Genomic DNA, 27,229 nt, shown 5'->3' with positions numbered 1-27,229 from the left:
TTTTCCACTAGTGTTGCTATTTCTGACATCTTAACACTTCCATAAGACAAGTGAATTGAGGCAAATGTTCCTGGTTACAGTATGCACGCAGGCCAATATAGAACTTAAGGCACACTTCTGTTTACCTATGCTGTTCAGTGGAACGCAATGATGAAAGCAGTCCCCAGAAAATGACAAATTCAGTGCTATGTGGAGTGAATGATGCCTAGAATGCAAGTCAGCACCATGGACAGCAACCTGAAGAAACATCACGAGGCCCACTCAGCACCTTGGACAGGGCTTTATTAACAAACTAATGGAACCAGACAAGTGTGCAGTTAAACCTATTTGCCAAATTAACATCATTAGTTCCACCTAATTTGGAATTCTTCTCCATACATTTTCAATAGTGATGGAGGCCTGAAAGTTAATGCTTCATTTACATTCATTTTCATTCATTAGCACTTTTTCTAATGTTCTTTTACACATTCCCTGAATGTGAATGTAAATGTGAAAGTTTCCCACACTCCAGGAGTCCAGACTTAAGCATGTCGGTGCTAGAGGGTTTTGCTATACCAATGAGACAACCAGCTGGGGGGGAAACAGCAATGCTATTTGTTTAACGTGATCTGTTTCAGTGCTCTGAAGTAGAATGTGGGCAGCTTTGATAAGCAAACTGTAAATTTGTTCAGATGTGGACAATATTGAGGCCCTGTAATACTACCCATGCAAAACCAACTGCATACAAAAATAACCTCTCTTCCCTGTTATCATGACCAGTGCATATGCATTCTTTCCTTCTTGTAACCATTGTGGAGTAATTTAATAATTCATACCAAAGCAACTTTAAATCAAGGTGTTAAAATAATCCTTGCACTGAGAGAACCTAAGCATAACAAAATTCTTCTCAGAATGTATTTTTTGTTTTGTTTTGTTTAAAAATGTTCAAAAATTTTTCAAAAAAACCCCAAAACTTGTCAAATATCAACTTAACATGGCATAAACTGCAGGGTGCAGAGGTTATTGAAAAATGGATATTTTGCTAGTCCAGGAATAAAAAGTATTTAAGTTGATTAATTTCTTTGTGCCCCGCCCTGCCCCCATGTTGTTTATTTACCTCAACCTATACAACCAGCTCAGGGTTCACAATCTGACAAACATTACACAGATGGGACTACTGTCTTTCAGCTGATCCGTGTTCATGTTCTTTGGAAAAACAATCATGGTACCATGAAGTGCATGCAGATGGTTCAGATGTACCTTTCTTAATTTGCATGATATTTCAGTGCAGGAACATCCCACCCGCTCACTCTCACTCTCCAGTTTGTCTTCTGACACCAGAGCCATGTGTTTTAACGATTGACCTCATCGCTTCCACTGTGACAAATGGCTGACGCGTAACTACAAAAGGAGATGAAGGTCGCCATCTTTAAAGTGTGCCTTACAAGTGTGTGTAAGGTCAAAAGGAAAATGTTCTGCATAGGGGCACTTTGGCACTGTCAGCTAGTCTGCTGACCTTTGATATGTAGCTGCGTTGAAACAGCCAAACGTTTCGCTGCTGGCTAAAATGCAAGCTTTGGGTACACATCCCTGTTTTTTCTACCAGACCTATAAAAGCTAAAGGTGTTGTAGTTGCATTTTCTACTTTCAATGCATCAAACTCATGACATTGATTTTTTGAGACAACTTAGAAACCAGGGAAGCTTTCTTAAATCAATAGCATGAGTGAGACTGTCAATAGTAGCTAAATTGATCTTTTAGTAATAAGTCTATACTGCAAATAAAATTTATGCCATTTAATGTGTACTTGTGTGTAATAAAAAAGCAGCATTGCATCGTATCAATGAAAATGCACTCTCATATTGCAGAAAACTTAAATGTTAACATTCCCGATAGAGTACTAAGTATTGAAAGACTACTTATTTGCTAATTATAGTTTGCAGTAATAAAAGCATATTGAATATACTCGATGTATGAGTGTTGCCCATTGTCACTATTGGCAATATGTGGTCAGTATAGACCAGTAGGTTCACAGCAGTATTGTCTTGGTCACCATGGCCTACATTTGAACAGCCAATGAAAGGCTCTTGAACTCTAGAGCTGTGTTGTGACAGACTCTTCCTGTTCCCAGTAGGAGGAGGCCAGGCTATCACAGGGTCCAACCCAGCCCTGGCAGAGATCGTCGTTTGAAGAGAGTAGACGGGAGTTGGAGGCAGTCAGGCTGGAAGCACAGTGCAGGGGAGGCAGTGAGGGGTGGCTGGGGGGCCTGAGCACAAGGCTGTCCCTGCCATTGGCCTGCTGTGACAGAGCCTGTGCGGGGCCCTGGTCCCTCTGACCCCCTGCCATGTCCAATGCATGCAGGTGCGTGCCAATCCCTGTTCTCCGGTCCTGCGGGTCCAGCCAGGGATCCAGTGGCCGCAGGACTCCGTCCGAGATGCTGTAGGCGGGCTCCTGTCGCCGACATTGCTGGTCAGGCCGCTCAGCAGGACCCCTGGGGCGCACCTCCGGTACGTGGCCATTCATACGGTGGAAGAGCGAGCCCAGGCACCGCATCGAGTCCTTCTTGGAGCGCGAGAAGCGCTGCAGCCGGTGACCAGCCCTGGCCAGCGACGATGGCGACCACCTGCTCTTCCGCAGGCCGTTGCTCTTGGGTCGCCCCTCGGACGCGGCTGAAGCCAGTGCTGCTTCCTCGGCCCCTGCCATGGAGCGAAACAGGGCTGCCACACCAAACGGGCCCTCCAGGCTCCTATTGGCCCGGAGGAATGAGACGGAGCTGTGCCGGAGGGCCTTGGCTCCACGTTTCGCCATGCTGGTCCTGCCCTCCTCCTCCACCTCCCCGGTCTCCGTCCCGTCATCCTGCTGTGTGGCCTCACTGCTGGATGAGGTGGTGCGCCGGGCTGGCTTACGGTTGCCCAGCAGGTCCAGGACCTCGTAGCGGAAGCTGGAGATATCCTGTTTGAGTTCCTTAATGGAGCACAGAGACACAAATAAGTGAAGGCAAATCCACACAAACCACATCGCTCAATTACAGGAAATGTAGCATCACTGGAGTTTAATGGACAAAATGGGGCTTCGAGGCTAACAGGCCTGTGAGAGCACTCTTTGCCTTGGATGAGCAAGCAAGAGCTTGCCAGCGAGGTGCCTCTAAGGTTTGCCTAAGGGCTTGTGGCATTCCGGCATTCTTGCTTTCAGGCAAAAATACTCCATCTAACCTGTGAAATGGAGCCTTTCAAATTGGATTTAATTGCCCTTGAAATGAGCAGAATCTGTTATGTGAATATTTAGATGTCGTTGTTTTTAAATTGATCTTATGGAGACCTGTAATTTCCAAAAATTTCCAGCATGAAATTTTTACAGAAACACAGCTCTAAAAGAAGGTATGTTAGCCTTGGAAAACTTAGCAGAACTGAATAGCAGTAAGCAAAATGGCCCCAGCTTCCTGATTACGGATTTAAAGAAGAATGCAGCCAAAACCTTGAAGTTTTCTTCCGTCAGCCCTTCATCTGTTTTGGTTCTGCGGATCATGGCTGCCACATAGCGTTTCACTAGATTCCGGATCACCTCCTGGAACAAACAGCCAGAAAAAGCAACATTGTTGCTAGAATTCGGCTCATGGAACGCTGACACGGAATATCATGCTCCTAAAATAATCATGTTTGCTCCTTGCAGTAATATTCAGAGGACTCTATAGACCCCAAAGGAGGTGATCTAATCTTCCTTATTGGTGAGGGTGGAGCAGAGAGGGGAAGGGACCATTTGAATATGCACATTATTCAATTCCAGTTTATTAAGGAAGAAAAACAGTTTGGGGCATATTCATGGCATATGTATTAGCTGGAGGTGAAAATATGGACATGCATGCATTACCATAGATTTGCATATCGATAAAGGACGAGTCAGTGGTGGCTCCAGGAAACAATCAAATTCATGCGGTTTGTACCTGCTTAGGAACAATTAAAATGAATCACACCTCTCTTGAACGTCGCAGGAGAAATTGTTCCGCCTTTTTAAAGATATAGCATTCCACAAATACAAGCCAAACAAAGAAAACGGCACTACTAAAAGCTTGCAGTATGAAAAGCCTTTGCTCCATAACCCAACCAGACAGGTCCTCCATAAAGTCGTCCTTGGCGCTCACGTGCCCTGCTTCTTAAGCTGTGGAAGCGCGCGCGACACGTACTCTTTGATAATGACTGTTCATTCCAGAGATGGCCGCGCGTTAGTATCAGTACGCGGGCCGGCGGTGAAGGCGCCGTGACACCCCAACGCATGAAACCAGACAAAGAGGCGGAGTTGCTGAGGACTAGCCTGTCGTTCAGTAATTAGCGCGAGGACGGGGTGCGCATGCAGTGACTGATAAACAGAGCAGCACGTCTCAGAGGTTGAAGGATTGCTCTGTTTCCTTTTCTAAAGTACAGTATGACATGAGGGCAAGGACGATACAATATTTATTTATGTTTCCTGTCAGTGATGACGCGATTTTAAAATATTCACGGGTTGGGCGTTTGCTGCTAAAGCTTACTATCATGATATGACTATCCAACAGGTATAACATGAGAAAATAATACATGAATGTTGTTAAGCTTGCAAGTTCTAGCCTGAATCCCAGTATACAGTATATAATGACTTGCTCTTTCTAATAACACGAAATGTCCGAACATAATTATCACAGGAAGTAATGTAATGTAAACCAGTAATGATACTTGTGTCATTTTTGCATCACATGAACAATGCTATAACACCGTTAAGGTTGGAAAAGTGACCCAAATGAATAATAAAAACAAATGCTACGATTCTTAATTGAAGCCTCCTATATGCATGCGTTAACACTAGCACTAACAGCTTCCAAAGAGCAGATGCAATGTCAACCGCCACGTTATAATGGGAGTAGCTAAATTACCTGATAGTGCTGGTTCTGAATGAGGTTGTCAGCATGTCTCTCCTGCAAGAAGAAGAAAAAGCAATATTCATCAACACTGCTGTCTGACAGTTCAATTCCGTTCATTTTGCTACGACAGGACTGATGGTGCAGCCTGCATCATCTGAATGGTGGATGGATATCAGCCAAACAGGTAGATGCAATGTGTAGAATCAGGCAAAATGTCGAAAAGTCAAGTACTTGAATGATATTCAAGCTTATGTGGGAGATTTTCCTATTCCATCTGCAATGACAGTATCTTGAGTGCTTGGACCCCTGCACAGTGCACAAACAGCCCAATTTATGTAATATTGATATAGCCTTAAAAGTGCCCATGCACTGAACTACTGAGCTACCAGCGGGAATGCTGGCAGAAAAGGCTCATTCCTTATCAGCCAACAGCACTGCGCTCCTCTGCTCACTTTGAGAGGACCTCTCACATGCTACTCGCTGGAACAGCGTTTCAGGATTCAAAAATAAACTCCAGAGGCCTTACATAATGATTTTTGAACCCAAATATGTGCGATTCGGCACGCTGTGTGTGGGAGAATGTGAGTGAGTGAGTTTTACAGGAGAGAGAGAGGGGGGGGGGGGGGGGGGGACCTAGTCAAGCCTGGCGTGCAGAGCAGAGAAGTTCAACTGATGGGAAGACGTCAGGGGAATTGGCATAGTTGAAGCGCGGTTGCCTAGCAACCGCCACTGGCCCACTGCAACTCGAGGCTGGCCGAGCAACGTGAACCGTCTAGGCGAAAGCCCAACTCTTCCTTTCGTCTTTCCCTTCTGTTTTCTTCCCGCGTTCAGAACCATTTGGTGGGGGCGTTTATTGGTTTTTAAGGATTTGTTCCTACTGGTTATTCTTACGTTGGCTGAGACAAAAAAGGAAAACACGCTTCGGTTATCAAACAGGTGTCAGGCGCGTTGGGGTGTAACAGCACCCGGATGGCAAAGTGAAAAGGCCCCAGCTAGCTCTACTGCTTTACAGCCCGTTATAACTCCGAACTCGTTTTGCTCCTGCAGCCAGGTGCGTTATTATGCCTCCCCTTCCCCCGTTTGGCTGTGTACAACAGCCAAAGCAGAGTATACTGTGTTTCTATCAGAAGTATTCAAAGGAACAATGCGAGAAAGGCTTTTATTCTTTGGTCTGTTGTGCTAAAACCAGCAGCTGAGCCTCACGCAAGAACATTTTCGTGTCCTCATCTTGAATTTGTTGTACCTTTATCGTAAAATCTTTTCGAATGACCGTGCCATGGCACCTCACCAAATTGTTGTAAATAACCCTTTTTATGGATTAGCATATTTAACGGTCCAAAAATGCCTTGTTTGTACAGAAGTGTCATTCATATTTATATATAAAAATATTACATTTAGGGTAAAGAAAGAGAGCAACTTTTCAGAGAACAGTAAATAAAAATATCATGATAACACCAATATTGGAATTAAGAGCTGATAAAGCCAAGGAATTGAAAACAAACATTGCCAGAGTTGTTCACACTGTCACTTAATGTCTGCACCACCACAGAAATAAGCAAGACATGGTTTTATATGAAATCAGAAAAATAAAGCAGTTCACCAAAGCGAGACAGTACTGAACGAAGGTCAAGGGAGGATGGAGAATATGTGCCATGATAATGTGTTGTGGTGTTGCACTGTCAGGCACTGCAATAGCACATGTTCCCCTGGACAGAGAGTGTCGACATCACTGAGTGTTAAATGATTATTTTTTTTGTGCCTTATTAATTGAAGGCTAAATTTGTCTCTGTATAGAAAATCAAAGGGCTGTGTGATCATGTGCAATATCGTAACATGTCAGGTTCATAGCATTTCAAACGAATGGCTATTTAGATTTAAACTGACATGGGAAAACTGCAAAAAAAATACTGGTGTCACAATAATTGCAAGATGAATGTACAAATGTTTTATTCTGTATCAAATTTCTTCAAGATAATGAAATAGATATCTTAAATACAGTCTATTAGTCCACACAGTTTTTCTTCCTTGGAGATCACCTCCACCTGACTTACACAGCATGTCTGGACCACTTGATACTTTTGTTCATGTCTAAGAGTAAATTAGTGAATGTGGCCCTCTTAAGAACATTTGTATGTATGGCTCTTGCAAGAGGCTCTTTGCTGTTAATGTATCACTAAAAGAATGGTTTGTTGCCTTATTGAGACACAAACTTTAGATGTTTTCCCATGATGCTCTCTTCCAGTAGTATATATGCTGCAGTGTATTAAGTATGTGTTGGATTTGAGCTTGGATGCCCCAGTAGTGTCGGTGTGGATGAGCCCATACCGTGAACTCCTTGAGGTTCTCGTGCTTCTGCTGCTCACTGGGTTCTGGCGGACCCTGGGAGCAGAGGCGGCCATGGATCCACACGCACAAGTACCACACGGACTTGGGGCTGGGCACGATGTTGAAGGGCGGGGGCAGTGTCCCGCCCTCGTCGAAGTAGCTCATCCAGAGCTTGGTGCGAGCAAATTTCCATTCAATGTCAGCATGGTCCTGAAAGGGAGGGGGTGTAGTGGAACAGTGCTCAGCCTCACACAGGGCACGCTCAAATCCCACCTTTCGTTGAGAAGCCGGTCAGGTTCTTGAAGGGATTGCTTGCGTGATACTGCACATGCTCATGCTTGTTTACACAGATACTACAACTGCTTCCATTAGAGACGCATTGAAGAGCAAGAAAGGCTGTCTAACCCCATCTTACACAAGCTCTCCCACAACACACTCCACCAGAGAGGCAGAATCAAGCCTGCTTAAGTACTCGTGTTGCCTGCTTTCACCAAAATGATGCAAATGACCTTAAAGTGACTCACTCATCATGAGAACCTTCTAATTTACTTTCTGAGTCATGGTGTCTACTATTTATAATAAAGGTAAACAAAACATCATCAAATGATAATTTATGTGGATAAAAATGGGATGTTTGTATAGCTGGAGCTGTGGTACAAAGCCTAAAGTTTACTATCCATTAGGGTTAATTGGAAAAATTCTATAAATCCCATGAATGGTCATTTAAATAATTCCTTAGGCTTAAACTGAATCCACATAAAGAATATATATTCAGGTCAGGATAGGGATTAAAGGAGAATTCCTCCATTTTTGTTTCTCTCTGTTACTTTGGCATGTTCATCATTAACATATTGTGAAAAAAAATCTATTTTGAAATGCCATGTCTTCTATGCCTCAGAAAACATACATTGTAGTTTTTGAATGAGGTAGCCAAATGGATCTGTTCTTGGTGCAAAGAGTACAATGTGTTTCTAAACATAAATTTGTATTATAGAAGCATACAGCAATTTTATATTTATATCACCAAATCACAATAGAGGCAAAAATGAAAATTTGATTTTGGAGTTGAAAGGGGTTCTGACATTAATCAACAAAACAGAACATTTGGCTTAAATGCAGCCTCCACTATCACTTCATTGCACAATGTAATGAATTCCCTGTAATGGTTGGCCATGCCTCACCGCGATGAGCTGGTAGGAGTTGTTCATCATGGCGATGAGCATGTTGAGCAGCACCACGAGTGAGATGACGTTGTACGTGCCGAACATGGTGGCACCAACGAACTCGGTAAACTCATGCCGGGCTTTCACGTTGGTCACATACAGGTTGAGTAGGCCGAACACAGACCAGAAGAGAGACTGGAGGGTCTCGAATAACCTGATATGGAAAGAATGACAGAGAGAGAGAGAGAGAGAGAGAGAGAGAGAGAGAGAGAGATCAAGGATGTCATTAGTTCTCTCCATCCAAACAGAAGCATTAATACAGTTTCATATTGCTCCCTTCACATGAAATATGTACAGAATAATTCTGAGTGTGTAATTCTGAGTGTCAGGTGATAGTTTTGTATGAGGTCGATCAAGTCAGTTATTAAATATTGGAGGATATTCATATTCTCTTTGTCCAGAACATTCTCTCTATTTCTCGCTCACACTCGCTCAAATACACACACGCACACACAAATACAGCAATGACGTTATTTTGAGCAGGTGCATAACCCTTCTAATACTGGTATTTCTACTGACAGATGAATAAATACCACATAGAGAATCCACCTCATAAATTCTTCTTCTCCTGGTCTAAAGCCCATTTCACTCCACTGATTCCTATTTCTATTTTTACTATGGTTAGACATAGATAATATATACATGAAAAGATGTCACACCTGTCTTTGGGAATAGTTCTTTTTAATCACAGAAGGGACATTACTATTTACTGTACACATCGGTGCACATAAAAAATGGAGACCTAAGTAACATAGATAAAGGGGAGAGAGAGACAGAGAGAGAAAAAGAAAGAGTGCAAGAGAGAGAGAGAGAGAGAGAGAGAGAGGGATTTCTTCTTCAAACAGCAGATGAGATTTGTTCTCAGCATCATTATATACTGAAGGCTAAAGGAAAGAGAGAGCATGAACAATACAAGGAAATACAAGGAGAAACGGAGGGTTGCTTTCATTGTTTGAAATCAAGAAAGAAATCAAACCACAGATGTCCATAAATTATGTGTAATAATGAGAAATGACAGGAAAAAAAGTATTGAACACGCTTACTGAAATTTATTTAATACTTTGTTGGTGATGACAGCTTCAAGACATCTCCTGTATGGAGAAACTAGTCGCATGCATTGCTCAGGTGTGATTTTGGCCCATACTTCCACACAAACACTCTTCAAATCCTGAAGGTTCCGTGGACTCCTTCTATGAACTCTGAGCTTTGGTTCCTTCCATAGATTTTCAGTTGGATTCAGGTCAGGTGATTGGCTGGGCCATTCTAGCAGCTTTATTTTCTTTCTCTGAATCCAATTGAGAGTTTCTTTGGCTGTGTGTTTGTCTTGCTGAAATGTCCACCCTCATTTCATCTTCATCATTGTGATAGATGGCAGCAGACTTTTATCAAGAATGTCTCAGTACATTTGTCCATTCATCCTTCCTTCAATTTTTAGCCGTATGCTGAAAAAGTCCCACACCATGATGTTCCCACCTTCAAACCTCACTGTTGGTATGGTGTATTTGGGGTGATATGCAGTGCCTTTTGCCCTCCAAACATGGTGTGTATTATGCCATCCAAAGAGTTAAATTTTGGTCTCATCTGACCAGACTGTATTCTCCCAGTATTTCACAGGCTTGTGAGGTTGGTGAGCAAACTTTAAATGCGCTTCAACATGCTTTTTCTTCAGCAATGGAGTCTTGCATGGTGAGCGTGCATACAGGCCATGGAGGTTGAGTGCATTACTTATTGTTTTCTTTGAAACAATTGTACCTGCTAATTCCAGGTCTTTCTGTAGCACTCCACAGGTGGTCCTTGGATCTTGGACAACTCTCTGTAACCAATGCCATCAGGATGTTTTGCAACAATAAGGTCTTGAGAGAGCTCACTGCTTTTACCCATCATGAGATGTTTCTTGTGTGGCACCTTGGTAATGAGACACCTTTTTATCGGCCATCAGTGGAACCAGCTGATATTAAGTTGCACTAAGTGGCAGGATTGCTTTCTAATTACTGATAGATTTCAGCTGGTGTCATGACTTTCCCTGGCTTTTTGCACCTCTCTTTCTTCGTGTGTTCAATACTTTTTCCCTGTCATTTCTCATTATTACACACAATTTATGGACTTCTATGGTTTGATTTCTTTGCATGTGTGGATTGGATGGGTTGTTACCAACATCTGGTGAGAATTTCATGTCAATAGCACCTATAGAAATATATTTACTTAAAAAATTGGTGACAAGTTCAATACTTATTTCAGCCGCTGTATAGGTACCATATAATGACATTATAGTCAAGAGACTAAGAGGAGTAAAGAAGCTAGTGGAGAATCTTTGATTTTCCATAATTACTAATTTTCTCCTACCATTCCTATCCATTTTTGTCATTACCAATATAGAAATGCTTTGTGACATCTGACACAAAGCATAGAAGGATGGACACTTAAAGACATCTCAGATTTTTCCATGCTTTCAACACCTGTGGTTACAAAAACACTCCTGGAGATCCACCTGGTTTCACCACCAACTCAACTTTAACCCAACTCACCTAGCTAACTAAGCATTCTGAGGATAATAACTATGCATCAGGTGTAATGCATTGAGGCTGGAACAGTGCTTTGCAGGGCACCGGTGCACATGTTCAGGTTCTACAAAGTAAAAGTCCTGCCATGATTTCAGATTTTGCTAATTCCATCAATTGGCTTAAACTAATTAGAAAATCAAGGCACCTGGAATAAAAATCCTGCACTGTACTTTTACTTTCTGAACCTGAAATGTGCACCACTGATGTGCACCCATCTCCAGGACAGTTGCTCCACTCACGTGGAGAAGGCGTTGTTTTGCTTCTCACAGCGGATGCCCTTGCAGTGGTTGGGCTCGTCGGCTGCCTCCGTCTCATAGTAGAAATAGAGCTGGTTGAGGCCATTAGCAAAGGCCAGAAGCACCAGGCAGTAGATGAAGAGGAACTTGAGGATGTCCAGTAGCATACGGCCCAGCGAGATCTGCAGAGGGCCCAGGTGCGAGTTGGCTGTGAACAGTGAGATGAGCCGCAATGAACTGAAGATGTTGGCCACAGCAAACAGTGCCTCGGCGATCAGCGTCGGGTGCCACATCTCCCACTCCTCACGTGGACGTGAGCTGTTGTACTGTTGCAGTGACGAAAAGAAAAACACAGAAATGAGAGGCAACTTCGAAGTACAGATCTTTGGGAAAAAAGAAGCTGTTGCATCAGGTGGGCTCTTAATGCAAATAGACATAGACATAAATACTAATGAGGTTATTATTGAGCTGGGGAGCACACCTTAAAATAAGCCACAATTTTTAAGGATATGGTGGCGAGGTAGAGGGAGTTCATGGCAAAGTCCATGAGGTTCCACCAGTCATGGACGTATTCTGTAAAGCCTCCATCCCACATCTCTTTGATTTCAGCCCAAATGAAGCCTGGAAAGATCAGAAAAAAATAAACATCACGAGATGGCATTTACAAACATCTACAGGAAATAAATGAATAAACCAGGAGGATAATATGCAGGCCAATCTGTTTGAGGTCTGTGGAGATCCGTGTTCACAGACTCTGAGACATGTTCTGTTTTTGCTGATTCCACCCGTCCTCTAGAAATAAGGTCTGAGAACATGCCTCAAATCTCCACTTGAATCCATTTTGGAGTTGCCAAGAAAGCTTGGTGAACCTCAAAACATTGCAATCGAGCTTTGATTAAATCCATTCATTCTCATATGGCACTCGAGATAAAATTGTCTCTACACTTGTCTTGAAACTAATAAATTAAGGTATTAATAATTCATGAGAGATTACTTGCATCCTTAGAATGATAAAGCCCTTAACCATCCATTTCTCACCCATAGGGCCTGGTTTTATTGCTCAAGAAATGTGATGCTTCGTCATTGGATAACAGTAAATGAATAGCAAGTAGGTTGACACAGACACGCGTAAGCAAACTAACAGACATGCTTACCGAGGACCCAAGGTAGGATCATCCACTCCACGATAGTGGGTGGTGGTCCTTGTACATGCAGGTCTGTTTGCACTATGTGTTGAGAGGCCAGTAGCAAGAAGAAGAGAAAGGTAAGGTATGAGGCAGTGTGACAGATGAATTTGATGAATGGCTTCTTAATGAAGAGACCAAGTGTGCTCTTCGGTGCCAGCAGGTAGATGATGGAGAAGACGGGAAACAGCAGGCCAATGGTGAAACACGTGACCAGCTTCACTGCCCAGTGTCGTCGTCTCCAGCCGGGAAATCCGTCATACCACAACGTGGCTAGGAGCTGCTGGCAGTTGGGCTGAGCCACAAACTTTGGGGGAGGGGAAAGACAGGATGAACGGTTAGGTAATACTGTCAGAAAGAGAGTAGACCATTCTGTTACAAAGGATGTAATCTATCTATGTTAAGCAGTTTGAGCAGTTATTCATAGTTGTTCAGCTATGCACTGAAAAGCAGGTTTGATGAATGAACTGTAAATGGCATGACATTTACACATAGTTAAGGGACACTCAGGAGAGCAGCGGTGCATGGTGATAGTACTGACTTAATAAAATGTTAAGTGCATACAGAGTAGGACAATCGGTTAAATCATTTTACTGAACATTGTACTGAACAATTTCTAAAATGACTGCCTGCGGAGATGTCGCTACTAAGATTGGTTAAATTGTTGAGCCCACTGGAGGGCCCAATTGATTTTCTAACTAATAATGCTGCTAATGTGACATAAATCTATCTTAGAATTTGCTAACATTTATTAGGTAGTAGGCTAAACAGATATCTGGAGCAAAAGGGTTTGTGTGTCCAACTGGATGAAAATTTTACGTGAAACTGAAGAAGCCTAACCACCCATCCTTCATCCAGCCTGCTGTTGTACAGAGGGGTGTGCCTTACGTAAAAGAGATATTTTGTTCTTTGACCTGACTGTTTTAGCTAGGTTCAAATGAGATAAAAATCTTACAGTAATATTGAATGTCACATTTATATAAACTGTGGTATAAATTAATATTGGCATGTTTGAGGAAAAAAAAAAACCACCTTAACCAAGTAAACAAAAAGCCAACTGGAAGCTGAAAGCTGACTGGTAAGCGGAGCCGGTTGTATGACTCACTAAAAGGAGCTGGAATGCCCATCACTAATCTATAGGAACATTAGGCCTAGCATTATGTACAGTCTGTAGAGCTTGTGCAGTGACAAATTTTCTGCTTTCCTCCCTCCATTTATGTTTCTCTGCTCCACTCAGATCACAAATCTTTTCCATTTTTGTCTTTCGACACTCAGAAAATCACTTTGAATCACAGTGGCGTTATTACATAAAGACATGGATGAGACCATAACCACCATGGCCCTGCTGCAAGATTACTAAACATAATTTCTACAGTAGCAGACAACCTTTCATTTATTTAACATCAACACATACATTTAATTTGAGTTTGTCCCTTGGCTTATGGGAGGACTATCTCACTGCCTACCTTTGCCTAGTGCAAACAACCCTGCAGCAGCACAACTATTAAGAGCGAGCCTAGCAAAACCTGTTTGTCTGCCAAGTGTTACAAGATCTTCATCCCTCTCTGTTCTTCACAACACCACTTTTGTTCACACAGTTGACCATTTGGAACCACAGTGTCAGTATTGTGACTTAGCCTTGGGCCATAAGACATGGAAACGCTTTTTGAAGGCAGAATGTATTGTGCAGGATCAACAGCTGGAGTGGTTGCCTTTTCAGGTAAGAGACAGCAAGTGAAAAATCACTGTTTGTGTACATGCATGTGCCCGTTTGTGTGTGTGTGTGTGTGTGTGTGTGTGTGTGTTCAGAATAGAGGAAGCATGAACAGTGCCTCTGGCATTGAATAAATGGACAGAAGTTCTTGACTACAGGTATCCTTGTAAGAACAGATGACTGTAAAACACTTCTTCCCCTTTCATTGCATTCTTGGGCCTTATATTGGCATTAAAGATGCTTGTCTTCTTCTATGATGTAAAACTGCATGTTTTCAAAATGTGTACGAATAATTTTTTGGATGGTATCTTTAGCTCTAGTCAGACCAAAATATTTCTGTTTTGCACTTGAGCAAATGTCTCAGAGTGATAATGCAGCACTAATGACAAGCTTCAAGCATTATGTCTCAATAAGGGGCTTGTTCCAGGGCAAGCGTGCCCTTTATCAGTATTCTAACAGTTTTATGGTGGTTTGAAAAGTACAAATGTAAATGTAAATGATTGTGTTTTTATTGTCCTGAATACTCACGAAGCTGATGCAAGTTCCTGATTTATATAGTGTCAGTTTATCCATAATGTACACCTAATTGCAGTTTTCTCTTATGGGCAAATCAATACAGAATCACTAAAGAATCACTTCAGATTCACTACACAATCACCACAGATTCACTACAGAAGCCTAACCTTTATGTTTCTAGCATCATCATGACGCATCTAATGCCAACCAAAGTGTTCCTTTGGATGCTTTTTTGTTTCATTACTCAGCTTTCACTACATTTCATCAGCCACTAACAAGCACTTATTTGTTTACCCTCATTTCTGAAGAGTCCACTAGGATGGTTTTTGTTAATTTCCTTTCCAGAATTTGCCTCTGAGATTTCTCTTTCAACAGTATACTTCTCCCAGCTTTCTACAGCCATTCCTCCCACTGTCTCATCACTGTCTCCTCACTGTCTCCTCACCTCCTTCTGGTGGTACTTAATAGCCAGCTTGAGCTTGGCCAGGTCCCTGCACTTGCGGGGGTCCAGCTCCTCGCTGTGATCGTCACGATGATTGAGGATGGTCTCCAGCTCACGCGAGCTGCGCGCCTGGTCCAGCAGGTCCTTGGCAAATAGCTTGCACTGCTGCGACAGCTCCTCGTACTCCTGCCGGAATTCGTTCTCCACCTTGCTGAGCTCCTTGAGCTCCCAACCCAGCCGGAACGCTGTGAGGATGGGGTCCTCGCTGGAGAGAGCAATGAGAGATGGGCTGGCCAGGGTCTTGTAGATGTTGAGGCGGGAGCGTGAGTGCCGCAGGCTGTCCACCTCTGAGCTGGAGACACACTCCACGCAGTCACAGCGGATCTGGTGCGGCCGTGGGATGGTGACCCTGCGCTGGACAAGTAGCTTGATGATCTCATAGTTGTTGGTATGGGCAGCCAGCATGATGGGCGTGATGTCGGGGGTGAACTCGGAGAACTGCGTGTCCATCATCAGAGAAGGCATCTAATATTAAGAACGAAGAAAGGAACAAAGAGAATTAACCCTTAATTAATGTACCCATATGACATAAAAGCTAAAACATTATTTTATTATTCTATGCTGAAATGTATTTGGGCTCTAACTTGGGCATCTGCCTGTTTTTTTTTCTTTATAATGAGTCTAATCATTGGCTAACCTACATGAACGCTCCCCCAGGCTATTTGTCTTTTGCTGTGAAAGTAGATTTGCTGCACTACAAATAAAGAAACAGAGCTAATATACATTGAGTGCTTTGACATGTGTCTATGTTGCTAAAGGAATGGTCACATATAGGAATGGTCACTCTCAATCTCCATTCAGACTGGGGCATTAAAAAACCATGAATATTTGAATATTCAATGCAGTCGTCTTTTTTAATCCACTTGAACAATCAATGTCACAAGTCTGTGACTTTGATTTCTGAACACTGAGGTGAAGCGTACAGTGGTTGCCATTGTACGCTGACTTCAAAGGCCACTTTATACATTTGCCCCAATCTCTAAGCCTTTCACTTGACTTTAAAGAACCTTGCAAATGAATTTCACGTCTGCTGGAAGCAACATACATTACCATAATGTTTGAAAAAAAAAACCTGGCCTGAGTCAGAGAGGCTTCACAGAGCACTGCTCACTGTTCTCTTTCACAGAAGGGAACAAAAATTATACCAGTTTTGGAATTCAAGGAGATATTCTTGATATTGAACACCTGTTCTTATTTATCATAAAGGCCTCAAGGAGGCCTTTTTTTTTTGGGTGCAGCCGCGCTGGCATGGCATTGTGCCACCCCCCCCGCTCACCTGCCTCTCGCCGCTGGGTTTCCTGTAGCAGAGCAGCAGCTCAACGGCGCCCACCACCTCCTTGCGGATAGCGTAGAGCAGTGCATCACCCACGTACACGCCGTGACTCAGCAACAGCTCCATCACCTCCAGGTTCTCGTTCTCGATGGCGATGAGCAGTGCACTGCGCCCCAGAGGGTCCAGGCAGTTCACGTTGATGTTGTAGTAGATGTCGGCCTGCTCCAGGGCCACCTTGACACCAGCGTAGTCGCCCTTCTCCACGGCCGTGAGGTAGGTGCGCTCCTCGGCTGACAGCTCCGCCTCGGCGCGCACCACCTGCAGCGGGATGCGGTCACGGTATGGCGAGTAGCTCGCCTTCTTGTAGTACAGCTGCGCCATGGGGTTCATGGGGACTGAGCGGCACCAGCATACGAGGGATCGCAGGAAGCTGGAGAAGATATTAAACAAAGAGTGTGTTAGGATTCATAAACATGTAGGAAAGTCTGCATCAGCTCCAGGAGGTGGGCACCCCCGATCTTCAGACCACATTCTAGGAGTTGAACATTTGACCATGGTTTGCCTGCTAAATAAATGCATGTTTCAGAAGCTGGTGGCAATTTCAGTGTTGTCACAAGAAGCCCCTCTGCCACAATACAAAATCGAGCCGTGCCGGGTGACCATCACGCCTCAGAGCAGGAAGCAGAGGAAGCCTTAATGCTGTGAAGAAATGTAAATTTCACACATGCATATGTATCTACCTCTGCTGAAGGAAAAAAAAAAAGAGCCAGCTGTCGGGCTCTGCACCGACAGAGCCAAGAAAAAAAATTCTTCATCTTGCACATCTCACTTTCACACTTCTCCAGCCTTCCGTCTTTGATGCTGCCCCAGAAGGCCGATTTAATCACACGGATAAACACTTGATGGAGCTCTGTGTTTGATCCTGCTAAGCATTCTGACACCCTCCTTCTCTTCCCTCTAAGAAACTGACAAACGAATGAAAGGGTATGCTGGATCATGACTGCGCGAGGCCACCTTGCCTCGTGCACTTCCCACGCTCCACCGACCTGTATTCCTCCACCAGGTTCCTCCTATCTCTAGAGTTCAGGCCCCTCCAATGACCTCAGGAGGAACATCCATATTCCTGATCCATGCTGGACTTCAAATGGAGGCCTGCAGAAGAATGATGCACTGAGCTCCTAGCGTACACTCTACCCCTACCTGGGGATAGGGACCTGAGATCAGAGAGATGGTGGAGACAGTCAGCCTGAGGCTGGGCTGTCAAACTGACACGTGGAAGGAGTTTTTCCTTGGGGCCAGCTCATGCATCAGCATGCAGTGGCGCTTGTGGTGGAGGACTATCCTCTGCTGGCCATTGACAGTGTGGAGGAGGATCGTTTTATCGCTTCCTAGATTAAAAAACAGTTTGAAACTATTTAGCTGATTTGGTTTTAGTAGCAACCAAGATCACAGAGGGTGACATTGCTTCTTCCAGACAAGGGGCATTCTGGGGAAAAACGTGTATATGATCACTGTATATGATGTCTAGTGCACATTACCCCATCTTTAGGAACAGTTTAAGTAGCTGGCTATACAAATCTATTTAGATTTTCTTTTGTTTTTGTTTACGCTTAATAATTTTAGTCTCATGTAAAAATTCATCTAACTACTGTCTTTCAGAAAACATAGATGCCATTATGGTAATCTGTTTTGAATCAGTAATTCAATCACATACTTTGCTATTATGTTATGTTACTCCATGGACACAGACTGCAGGACTAGGCATACATCCAATCCACCCCCCTTTAATTCGCTTACCATTTGAACCACTTGTCTTGTTACGATTTCAGCGATAACATTACCGTATCACCTCAGTGACCCAAATTGATGTAATTGCAATAAAAAACAAGCAAACATACAAACAATGAGTAGTCTGTAGACTCCCCCATGATTCCAAGAGAACATTTTTGTCATTTTTCTTTTAGTGTAGATACGGCCTATTTGCAGGTTCAGGGACCCCTGGTCCCAGCAGATCGTAGTCCTGGTGTTCAGTCACAGAGCTCAGCTCTGCCCAGTTAAGGAGTTCAGTCCATACATCATAGCACTCCATTTTATACGCTCAATTTTATATTCTCTTCCTTCATCTTAACCCAACAGTTTTATTGCAGATGCACATTTACATGCAAATGCTTCACTGGAAAGTAATTTACCTTCTAAACTCATGACTGAATTATGTACAGGGGGCAGTTGGGATTCTGCTTTGCTGTTTATTTCTCTTCATATCTCTGAACTTTGAAAGATTACAGTGGCAGGAATCTTGACAACTCTTATTCTGGTATTTATTTAAACAATTCACACTGATCAAGACCAGTTTACCTAACAAGTATGCAGTAAAATTTATACTGAAATATGGAGGACTGCAGTAGGGTAATCTTCTGTGCTCCTACATAAATATATGCTTAGTAATTATTTATGTACCTTATTATCCCAGGTAAAAAAAAAAAAAAAAAAAGCAGTATGGATCACAGAACTGCTAGAAAGATCAAGTCCAAAGTGATACTTTCTTACTTTCCATCTTAATCTTTTGACTATTCAAAGAAACCCATCATAAACTTTATTGGTCATTGGTTCTTATTCCTTGAACAAGCTCACAATGAACACACGTTCATTAAACGTAAAGAGGAATCACACAACATAACATCTGCCTACCCTTCTTGGGAAAATATGCTTCCAAACAAGGTTCAGCTCATCTGCTCTGAAGGTAATTGAGCCAAATCTTATTCCCTCATAGTACTGTAGTCTGTGGGCTCCTGTGCGGCAGAACGCTTTAAGTGCTGGCCCCATCATCGGAGGGGATGTGGTGGATGGCTACTTGTGTGTCACAGGAAGCGCATGCCACATTCTTCCTCCTGGCTTGGTGGTGTCATGCGATGGAGAGAGAATTAGTTATCTAGTGGGTGGAATTGGAGACAACTAACGCAGGTTAAAAAAATGGTGTAAAATATCCTGCAGTCTGTCTCTCCAGTTCTCTTTCGTTCTCCACTCTCTTTCTTGACACATTTACAACACACAGAACTCCGTACTTATCTAGTATCAATATGTTACAAGAACAAACATTATCTAGCATAAGTTAATAGATCCATGGCATTCAAAACATCAATTTACATGTATATCAACTTGACCTATATATTGTCCATCTATGGTAACTCTAATATTACCAAGTAATTAATGAAAATGTCAAATGTCCTGTTCAGATAACAAGTGGGTAACAAGTGTGGTGGTCAGTGGTGCTCTGTTTATTGCCCGCTTAGAGAGATGAGAGGAAAATACAACCACTGAGGTATAGTTGAAAAGAAATATTAAGAAAAATATAATGTAGCATATTTTCAGGCCAGATGAACGGTTGAAATAAAACAATTTTAGCCATGGAAACCAAAGCCAAACCAAAGCCACTGTTCAGGAAACCAAAAGTAAACAGTAACCAACCCAACCAGGCTTCTAAATCACTATAATACATCCATCCAGAACATGTACACAAAAAGCTTTGTCTGGCTGAAGATAAATATCTATCCATCAACCGCTGCCACTTTATAAAAGTTTACTACTCATATTATTAAGGGCTTCAGCCAGTTGGCTTCATCTGTGTCTAGTCTCACTCTTTATGTGGATTTTCCCAATGGCTTCTCTTCTGAGTGTATTGTTATAGTTGAAGGTGACAACCTGCTGCAAGCCAATAATGTTCTGTCATTGAATCACTTTGACTGTGGATGTGATTAGCTTACATATGCCAGCGCCTTGGCACTGTGTAGCGGTGCCAGTCTCTTGGCACTGTGTTGTGCTGGAGGTTGCCACCACAACATCCGAAGCCCAGATTTCCTGTGACCTCCTGTCAGTAATATCACCAAGTTTTATTTGACACCATTTAAAGTGGTGATAGTGTGAGTTTCATCATTTAATTATGCAGCTACGAGTAGGAGAAATGATAGTGGTGGCATGATGGCGTGCTTATTTTCCTTCTGTTTTTGTATCCTTCATGAATAACATAAGAATGCAACCTCTGCAAAGAATTATGGGTTTTATTCAGCATGATTGTATGGCTGGACTGACACGCACACAAATCTAGACAGTTCTTCAGTTTGCACTCCATGCAGTTATAACTAGCTGTTGGAATTGCACATACCCTTCAGATGTTTCATGAATGCAGATGTGGCTTCTGTGAGCCTGACCTGTATCCCTGGCATGATGGTGGGTAATGTTTTGGGTTTTTTTTGCACGGCAACATTAAAGCAGCTATTGATTACATTTCTGCGCATGTGAACCATGTGCGCTGAGCCACTGAATGCAAATGAACATGCCACAGTCTGCTTTACAGCTACTGGCAATACAAGTGATCATGAACAGGACGTTTATTGTAACAGCTCTACTTGTCATATCTCAGTCCATCATATTCACTGCTACCTGGTGAACTGAGGTGTTGATGGAAAAATTGTCATTTCTATATTCAGGTCACATTATATGTAAAAGGACAATCAGGTGTTGAATGAATATTGACACATTGCTTACAGAGTCTCATGCTTCTTGAGGGTTTAGTTTTATAACAGAAAGGACAGGAGATAATGAAAGATAACGTGGCTTTACTTGCAATCTTTATTTTTTTTGTTGAATGTTTCCAGATTTCTCTCTATATCAGTGATGACTTCAGGTTTCAGTCTATTCTAATACATATGTGATCTGTATGCAAGTTCATAAGTCATAAATCTGGCCTATGACTGAGTATGTATCACATATTGTTAATGCGGTATCAAATGATCCTAAAGGATGTCAATCTGGCAATCTATTGCAATCTCATACTCAAAACCAAAACGCCCTTGTATGAAGGTGTGTTTTCCAACGCTGCAGGTTCTGTGCAGCGTACAGTAATAAGCAGTGGGCTGAGGAACGCGGAGGCTGTGTGGATCTGACGCAGGGGAAAGGGTTAATGCGACTGATTCAGTGCACTTGTGAAGATATCCTGGCCACAGCACGCAGACCTCTGCGCTAAGAGCAGTCTTTGTGTGGGTAGAGCAATGCTGAATGTATCTGTTTTAACTAGAGGAATTACTCATTTGAAGGAAAGGGATAGCAACCCCCCCCCCCCCCCCCCCAAGGCCTATGCCTGCAGCCATAAGCAGTAGGTAACAAATATTACTCAATGTGGAAAGAGAGAGCGAGAGGGAGAGAGAAAGAGACATAGTGCTTTCTCTATATCGGTGAAAGAGAGGTACAACGAAGTCTAGAGCGCTGTGCACTGGCACAGCATGACATCTGGAAGCATGACGATCGAGTCGCATAATCGCACAGCATTTGGGGGAGCGTGTATTCCTTTATGATCACAGTGCTTCTGCAGGTCACTGTTCTGTTTTTTCCTTTGTCTTGCCTCTCGGCGGTGTAAAGCATTGCCTTCCCAGTGATGGGAAAGACTAAATAAGGCTGTGGCCCTGTATACAGCTCTTTGGCTACTGACTACTCTTTGCTGTTCTATCAAACAAGTTAAATGCTAATTTAATTTCTCTTTCAACTCTAACTAGCTGTAACAGTCTGTAACAGCTATAACAAGCTGTAACAACTGCTATCAGTAACAGTAGATCTGAGTGATAGTCCTAATTGCAGAACATTTTTGTACTCTGCATTTACTGCAGGGGAAACCAAAAATGTTTACATGTTTAAATGATCATTGTCTTGTTCTTGTATGAGAGTTGTGAATTGTTACTGGCATAATAGAGGTGTGGGTTTGTTTTTCCTTTTTTTTTCATCCCATTTGCCTGGATTCTCAAATGTGAGTTTCATTATATGGCCTGGTACCATCTCCCCTCTGTTCCACATTAGGGTTCATCAGAGATGCTCTTTAGGTCAGTGTGCGTCGGAGTACAACGTCATTAGCCAGCCCTTCACTGTCATTTCCTTAATGACCTCAGTGTTAAAACAGCAGGCACATAGACGCTGTCTGAACAGGGAAGACGCTTGGCTTAGTGCCTGCTCTGGGTTACAGTAGTGTGATGGCAATCCTCTCCACCTGACATTTCCTGAACATCAGTTTAGTCTCATAAACCACCCCATCATTCTCCGAATGAATCTAAAGGTTGAGATACAGTTATGGAATATTTTGGTGAACTGATGGTTCATCTGCAGTTAACTTGTGAAAAATGATTTCATAGGTACAGCAGTGACACTACATATATATAAAAATATGTGTTAAATATAAAACTGACATTTTGTTATAAAATGGGATTAAAGAAGCTTCACAATGAATTGTTATAGGTAATCATTATAAAACTATATATATATATATATATATATATATATATATATATATATATATATATATATATATATATATATATATAATGTATGCACTGCATAGCACAAAAATCCATTTCAATAAGAGCCACTGACAGATACTTGGCACCATGACTCATGGGATGTCTTGAGCAGCTTCGCAGAAGTCCTGTCTGTTCTCTGGCTGGTTTCCAACATAGGAACTGGAGGGCTATAGCCAATGGCACTCATACTCAAACCTTGAATCGCATTTCCTCATTAGTCATTTTTTATTGCCCTTTTTGTGGCATTGCAGGCGTCGGCTGAAGCTTAAGACAGACGGCATGCTGCTAACGCAGCAAAGACAGGTCATTGCTGGTGAGCGTTCGATTTGAAAGGAGTTTTATTTACCAAAAGAAAGAATGCATTAAGGTATCCATGTGTCTGCTGTGCACCACACAAAAGACACAAAATCCACCCGAGAGCTGCTCCTCATCTGAGAGCATACATGAACTTTGTGCCAAATCTGGGATTGTGAGGAGGCAAGATTAGCCAGAGAGAGGAGGCGAGGGCTAGTTCATATTAGGCAAACAGCTCATTGCCTCCTCCAGAAGCACTGCTGCCAGTGCTTTGGGAACACATGGTGAGAGCACTCAGTTCAAGACGCTAATTAGGCAATGGCTGCTGTTTACTAGAGCACAGGCGGAGCCAGCCAGCCAAGGAAGTAGGGGCCTGGGGGCGAGGGGGCGGGGCTATTTCACAGGCCCCTCATTGCACCAGGAGACCCCAAGCAAGCACATGTTCACATCAGCCCTGTCATATGCATAGTTAAATTCCTTGTTGTTATTAACTTTTAGCCCTCAACTACAAAAAGCAACAACCAAAGCTATGTCAAACACATTCTTTATAGCTTCTTGCAGTTTGTGGGGATAAAGCTGTGTCTTTGTCTGAGGACTGCAGGTCTGCAGTCCTCAAGGTGTAATCAAGGTGTGACCCTTCATATGACCCTTCCTCAACAAGCACACCGTCCTTTAACGGTGGACGCGAAGCAGGTAGTCAGCTCCATGCCTGTACTGGGTCCTGTGTGTGTGTAAAGTCTACACCCACAGCACTCTTGTAGCCTCCAGGCGTTTGTCATCCTACACCACCTGACACACGGTGGATGTTTCTGGCCTCAGCAGAGAGAACACTGAGTGGGTGTCAGGTACTGCTGCGAGAGGACCACTATAATGTGCGCTATCAGCCAAGACTGCGTACATTGTTAATGGTAACGATCCAATTACAAAAAATCACTCAGAGTGATAATTGAGTGTTTTGGTTTCACTCTGTTATCATGTTAGAATTTCACTCCCCTGAGATGCTTTGCAAATCTAAAGACATTATTTTGTGGGAATATAAAACAAAGACAACTCAGGATGTTTTCCAAGACCAAAACTGGATTGTGCCATCACATCGTCTCCGTGATTCTTCTATTATGCCTTGGCACAATAGCGTTTCACGAACAGCAGTCATGGCAGCGAAGGTACCCTGAAGTGGGTCCGCATGTACTGATGTTGGAGCAGGAGTGGAAGCATGCCTCCATTAGGTGTTTTGCCACAATTGGTCCATCAAAGTCTATGAGGGAGGGCCACAGCCCACCGAGCCATGTCACCGTTCAAATGCTGACAGTTTCGGCATCGAATTGGCATCTGACAGCTGCACTCCCTCAACTTGTTTCTATGAATTCTTACTCTCTCCTTACACACTTCCTCTTACAGCAGGTCTTTCATGAATGCAGGCCTGCGCTGTTACATGGTTTTCACCGCAGTGCAAATATTATCGCAAGCCCAAAATCATAGGCCTATGTCTCCAAAACGTCATAGCACACAACGTGATCTCGAATGGACTGTGATTGACTGACTGTGATTTGTTTTTTTTGGTTTACATTTGACAGAGGCATAATATACAGTACAATACCCTGTAAAGTATACAGGGGTATCCATTCAAATAGATTCACTGATGAGGTCTTTGTGCTAGATGCAACCTCATCATAGGGTATGATGTTCTCTCCATAAGCAACTTCCAAACTGAAATCCTCTTTTTCCTTGGAATCTAACACTTGCTCATAGCAGTTTGTGTGACAGCAGTGATACACACTTCTCCAGGCCTTGCTAAATGATCGAACGCATCACAAACGGGTGGAATGGCACCTCGCCGATTCCATGCCTGTCCATAAATTTGGGCTCCAGCCTTTCTGTCGCCTGAGTGCTCTTTAACAAGCATTGCTGTAGGAAGATTCATTATCCCACGAAGATTCTGTTGACTGCCACCAATGAGCATAGCGCCGAACTGCGTTTGTGTCCTTTGAAAAGGTTGTGGACCAGTGTCGGGGTAAGGGGACTCATCTCTGACCATGGCCCTGGCGTGGGGTGGGTTTGGATGCGAGGGTGTTGTATCTAACTGGAATAACATCAAATACCTGTTTTCTTCTAGCTAGATGTTTGTGGCGTGGGGTTATACAAACACTTTGATGGCCATTTCCCATGTTCAGAGAATGCTTATATATATATATATATATATATATATATATATATATATATATATATATATATATATATATATATATATAATGTTATTGGGTATATATATATTTCTCTGTTGCTTGACTGGGACTCACGTACTGATGTAGTTCACTAAATGCTCTCAGTTGATCTTAGAAATAAAATATTTACTAAAAGCAAAAGGATTTACATTTGCATATTGCAGCAAGCCATGCATGTTTAATTATCTCAGAATAACACATTTTTCTAAGAGGAATATATGGTGTCAGGTTATGACAGTGGACGTTACTTACCCAGTACCGTTTACTTTACATAGTTCCGTCTCTTCGGCTCCTCACCCAGTTGGAGGAGGATGAGGATGGTTCTCCACTCTGGCAGCAGTAGTTCTGCTTGTTTGTTCCAGAAAGGGAACATGGGGTGGGGTGGGGGGGGTTCAAGCCCACCTCAGGGACTCCATTGCTGTGTCAAGGTTGGAGGACTCCTGGGAAAAGCTCTCCGTAGCTCTCCCCTACAAGGAGGGGAGCACACTCTTCCAGTCAGCAGTGGACACAGCGCCATTCACGCCTCTCCACCACCACAGAGGCAAGGAGAAGAATGAAAAAAGAAACAGATATAAAAGAAAAGAATAGAAGAAAGGAAAAAGATCCTCCAGCAATCCTCTGGGTTAAAAGGGAGAGGAATGGAGAAGTATCCTTCTTCGCTGAGGAGGTTGCTGTCAGATGTTTTTTTTCCTGCCGTGCGTCCCGGTTTTCGTCCTTCTCCCCACCTGACGTCGAGGTTCATAGCCCCCTCACTGGAGCTGGAAGAGAGCTCGGGCTTGCTGTGCGCTTGCCTCGGTTGTCATGGTTGCCAGATAGAGTGCGGTCTCTGTGGCGGCAGCGGCGTCTCCTGCTCTCCTGCGCTACCCCTGTCTGTCTCTGCACGGCTCCTGCTGGTGCTCTCTCTCTGTCTCTCTTACTCTCTCGCTCATTCTCTCCTGTCTTGCTCTCCTTGCACTCCCTTGTTTCTTGCTTTTTCTTTCTTCTGCTTCACCCACTCCTCCTACTCTCATTCCCTCCCCTTTTCTCCCCATCTCTCTCTCTCTTTCTCACGGTCTTTCCCTCTCTCCCTCCCTCTCTGCAGCACACCCCCCTGGTCCCCCTTTCCCTTTCTCTCACTCTCTCACCCTACCCTTTCTCCACAATAGGTTTTTTTTTTGCTCTTCTCGTCAGCTTGCCTTCTCCTGGTCTTTTAAAACCATGTGGAATGTGACAGCAGCTCCAAGTTGCCCCATCAACCTACCTGCCCCAAACGCACCCTCACGAGGCTGTTGAATTCCACCACAGTTCCCACTCCGATGTCATCTCATTGTGTGCTGAACAGGGTTTGCACCTGAGCAATCATTAGCCTGTTTATTGGTGGGTGAGCGTGCGTTAGCGGGTGAGAGTGTGTCTGTGTCTTTTTTTCTCTGTCTCCCTTGAGTTGTGTGACTCGTAGCGATGATGAGACTGGCTCGGTGGGAAAGATGGTTGAAGTGCAGGTGCACACCAGCTATCAGCTATCAGTGCCCCCACCCCCACCCCCCGAAAACAAGCCTGGCGTGCGACGTGCGGTGCTCAGTGCAGAGCTACACTTGTTTGCCACGGTGTTCATTTTGTCATGCTGAAGTGCACAGAGGTTGTGTTTGTGTGTGTGTGCATGTGTGTGTGCTTGTGTGTGTGCGTGTGTGCATGTGCTGCCGCTGTTGACATACACATAAACAGACAAGCTGCCCCCGGAGATGCCCACTTTTAAAAACACACACACACACACACACACACAAACACACACACACACACACACACACACACATACACAAACACAAACAAACACACAGGATGATTACGTGTCAGTTCAGTAGCACCCAGTGACATCCCTTAGGTTTCTCTGCTCTGTATTTGTTAAAAGTGATGCGGTTTCTGCTGTGCACATCTGCAAACCAACCATATAAGAAATGAATTATGTATTCCTCCCATCCCCCATGATATACGAGCCAT

At 43.4% G+C, this 27,229-nt stretch overlaps 1 protein-coding gene across 1 annotated transcript; it reads right to left on the bottom strand.

Annotated features, from left to right (window-relative positions):
- Positions 1 to 1,760: 1,760 nt before the first annotated feature.
- trpc5b (transient receptor potential cation channel, subfamily C, member 5b) lies at positions 1,761 to 26,183 on the bottom strand. Its single transcript, XM_027030519.3, has 11 exons — positions 25,508 to 26,183; positions 16,405 to 16,831; positions 15,072 to 15,593; positions 12,367 to 12,703; positions 11,694 to 11,833; positions 11,216 to 11,538; positions 8,374 to 8,569; positions 7,193 to 7,402; positions 4,880 to 4,921; positions 3,454 to 3,543; positions 1,761 to 2,943 (listed from the first exon to the last, which is right to left on the bottom strand). Exons 2-11 carry the CDS (start codon positions 16,789 to 16,791, stop codon positions 2,074 to 2,076), a joined length of 3,117 nt encoding a protein of 1,038 aa, XP_026886320.2. The 5' UTR covers positions 16,792 to 16,831; positions 25,508 to 26,183; the 3' UTR covers positions 1,761 to 2,073.
- Positions 26,184 to 27,229: the final 1,046 nt, after the last annotated feature.

This window comes from Electrophorus electricus, chromosome 8 (genome assembly GCF_041902795.1).
Source record: "Electrophorus electricus isolate QZ-2024a chromosome 8, ASM4190279v1, whole genome shotgun sequence".
Taxonomy (NCBI): domain Eukaryota; kingdom Metazoa; phylum Chordata; class Actinopteri; order Gymnotiformes; family Gymnotidae; genus Electrophorus; species Electrophorus electricus.
Note: the sequence above shows the minus strand (reverse complement) of the source record. Positions and strands in the feature narration are given on the sequence as shown.

Excerpts from the sequence above, each read along its gene's own strand:
- trpc5b (XM_027030519.3), bottom strand. The coding sequence starts at position 16,791 with ATGAACCCCATGGCGCAGCTGTACTACAAGAAGGCGAGCTACTCGCCA. Across the intron at positions 15,594-16,404 it reads AACCCAGCGGCGAGAGGCAG|ATGCCTTCTCTGATGATGGA; the intron begins GTGAGCGGGGGG and ends TCTTAATATTAG. Across the intron at positions 8,570-11,215 it reads CAAAACAACGCCTTCTCCAC|GTTATTCGAGACCCTCCAGT; the intron begins GTGAGTGGAGCA and ends TTTCCATATCAG.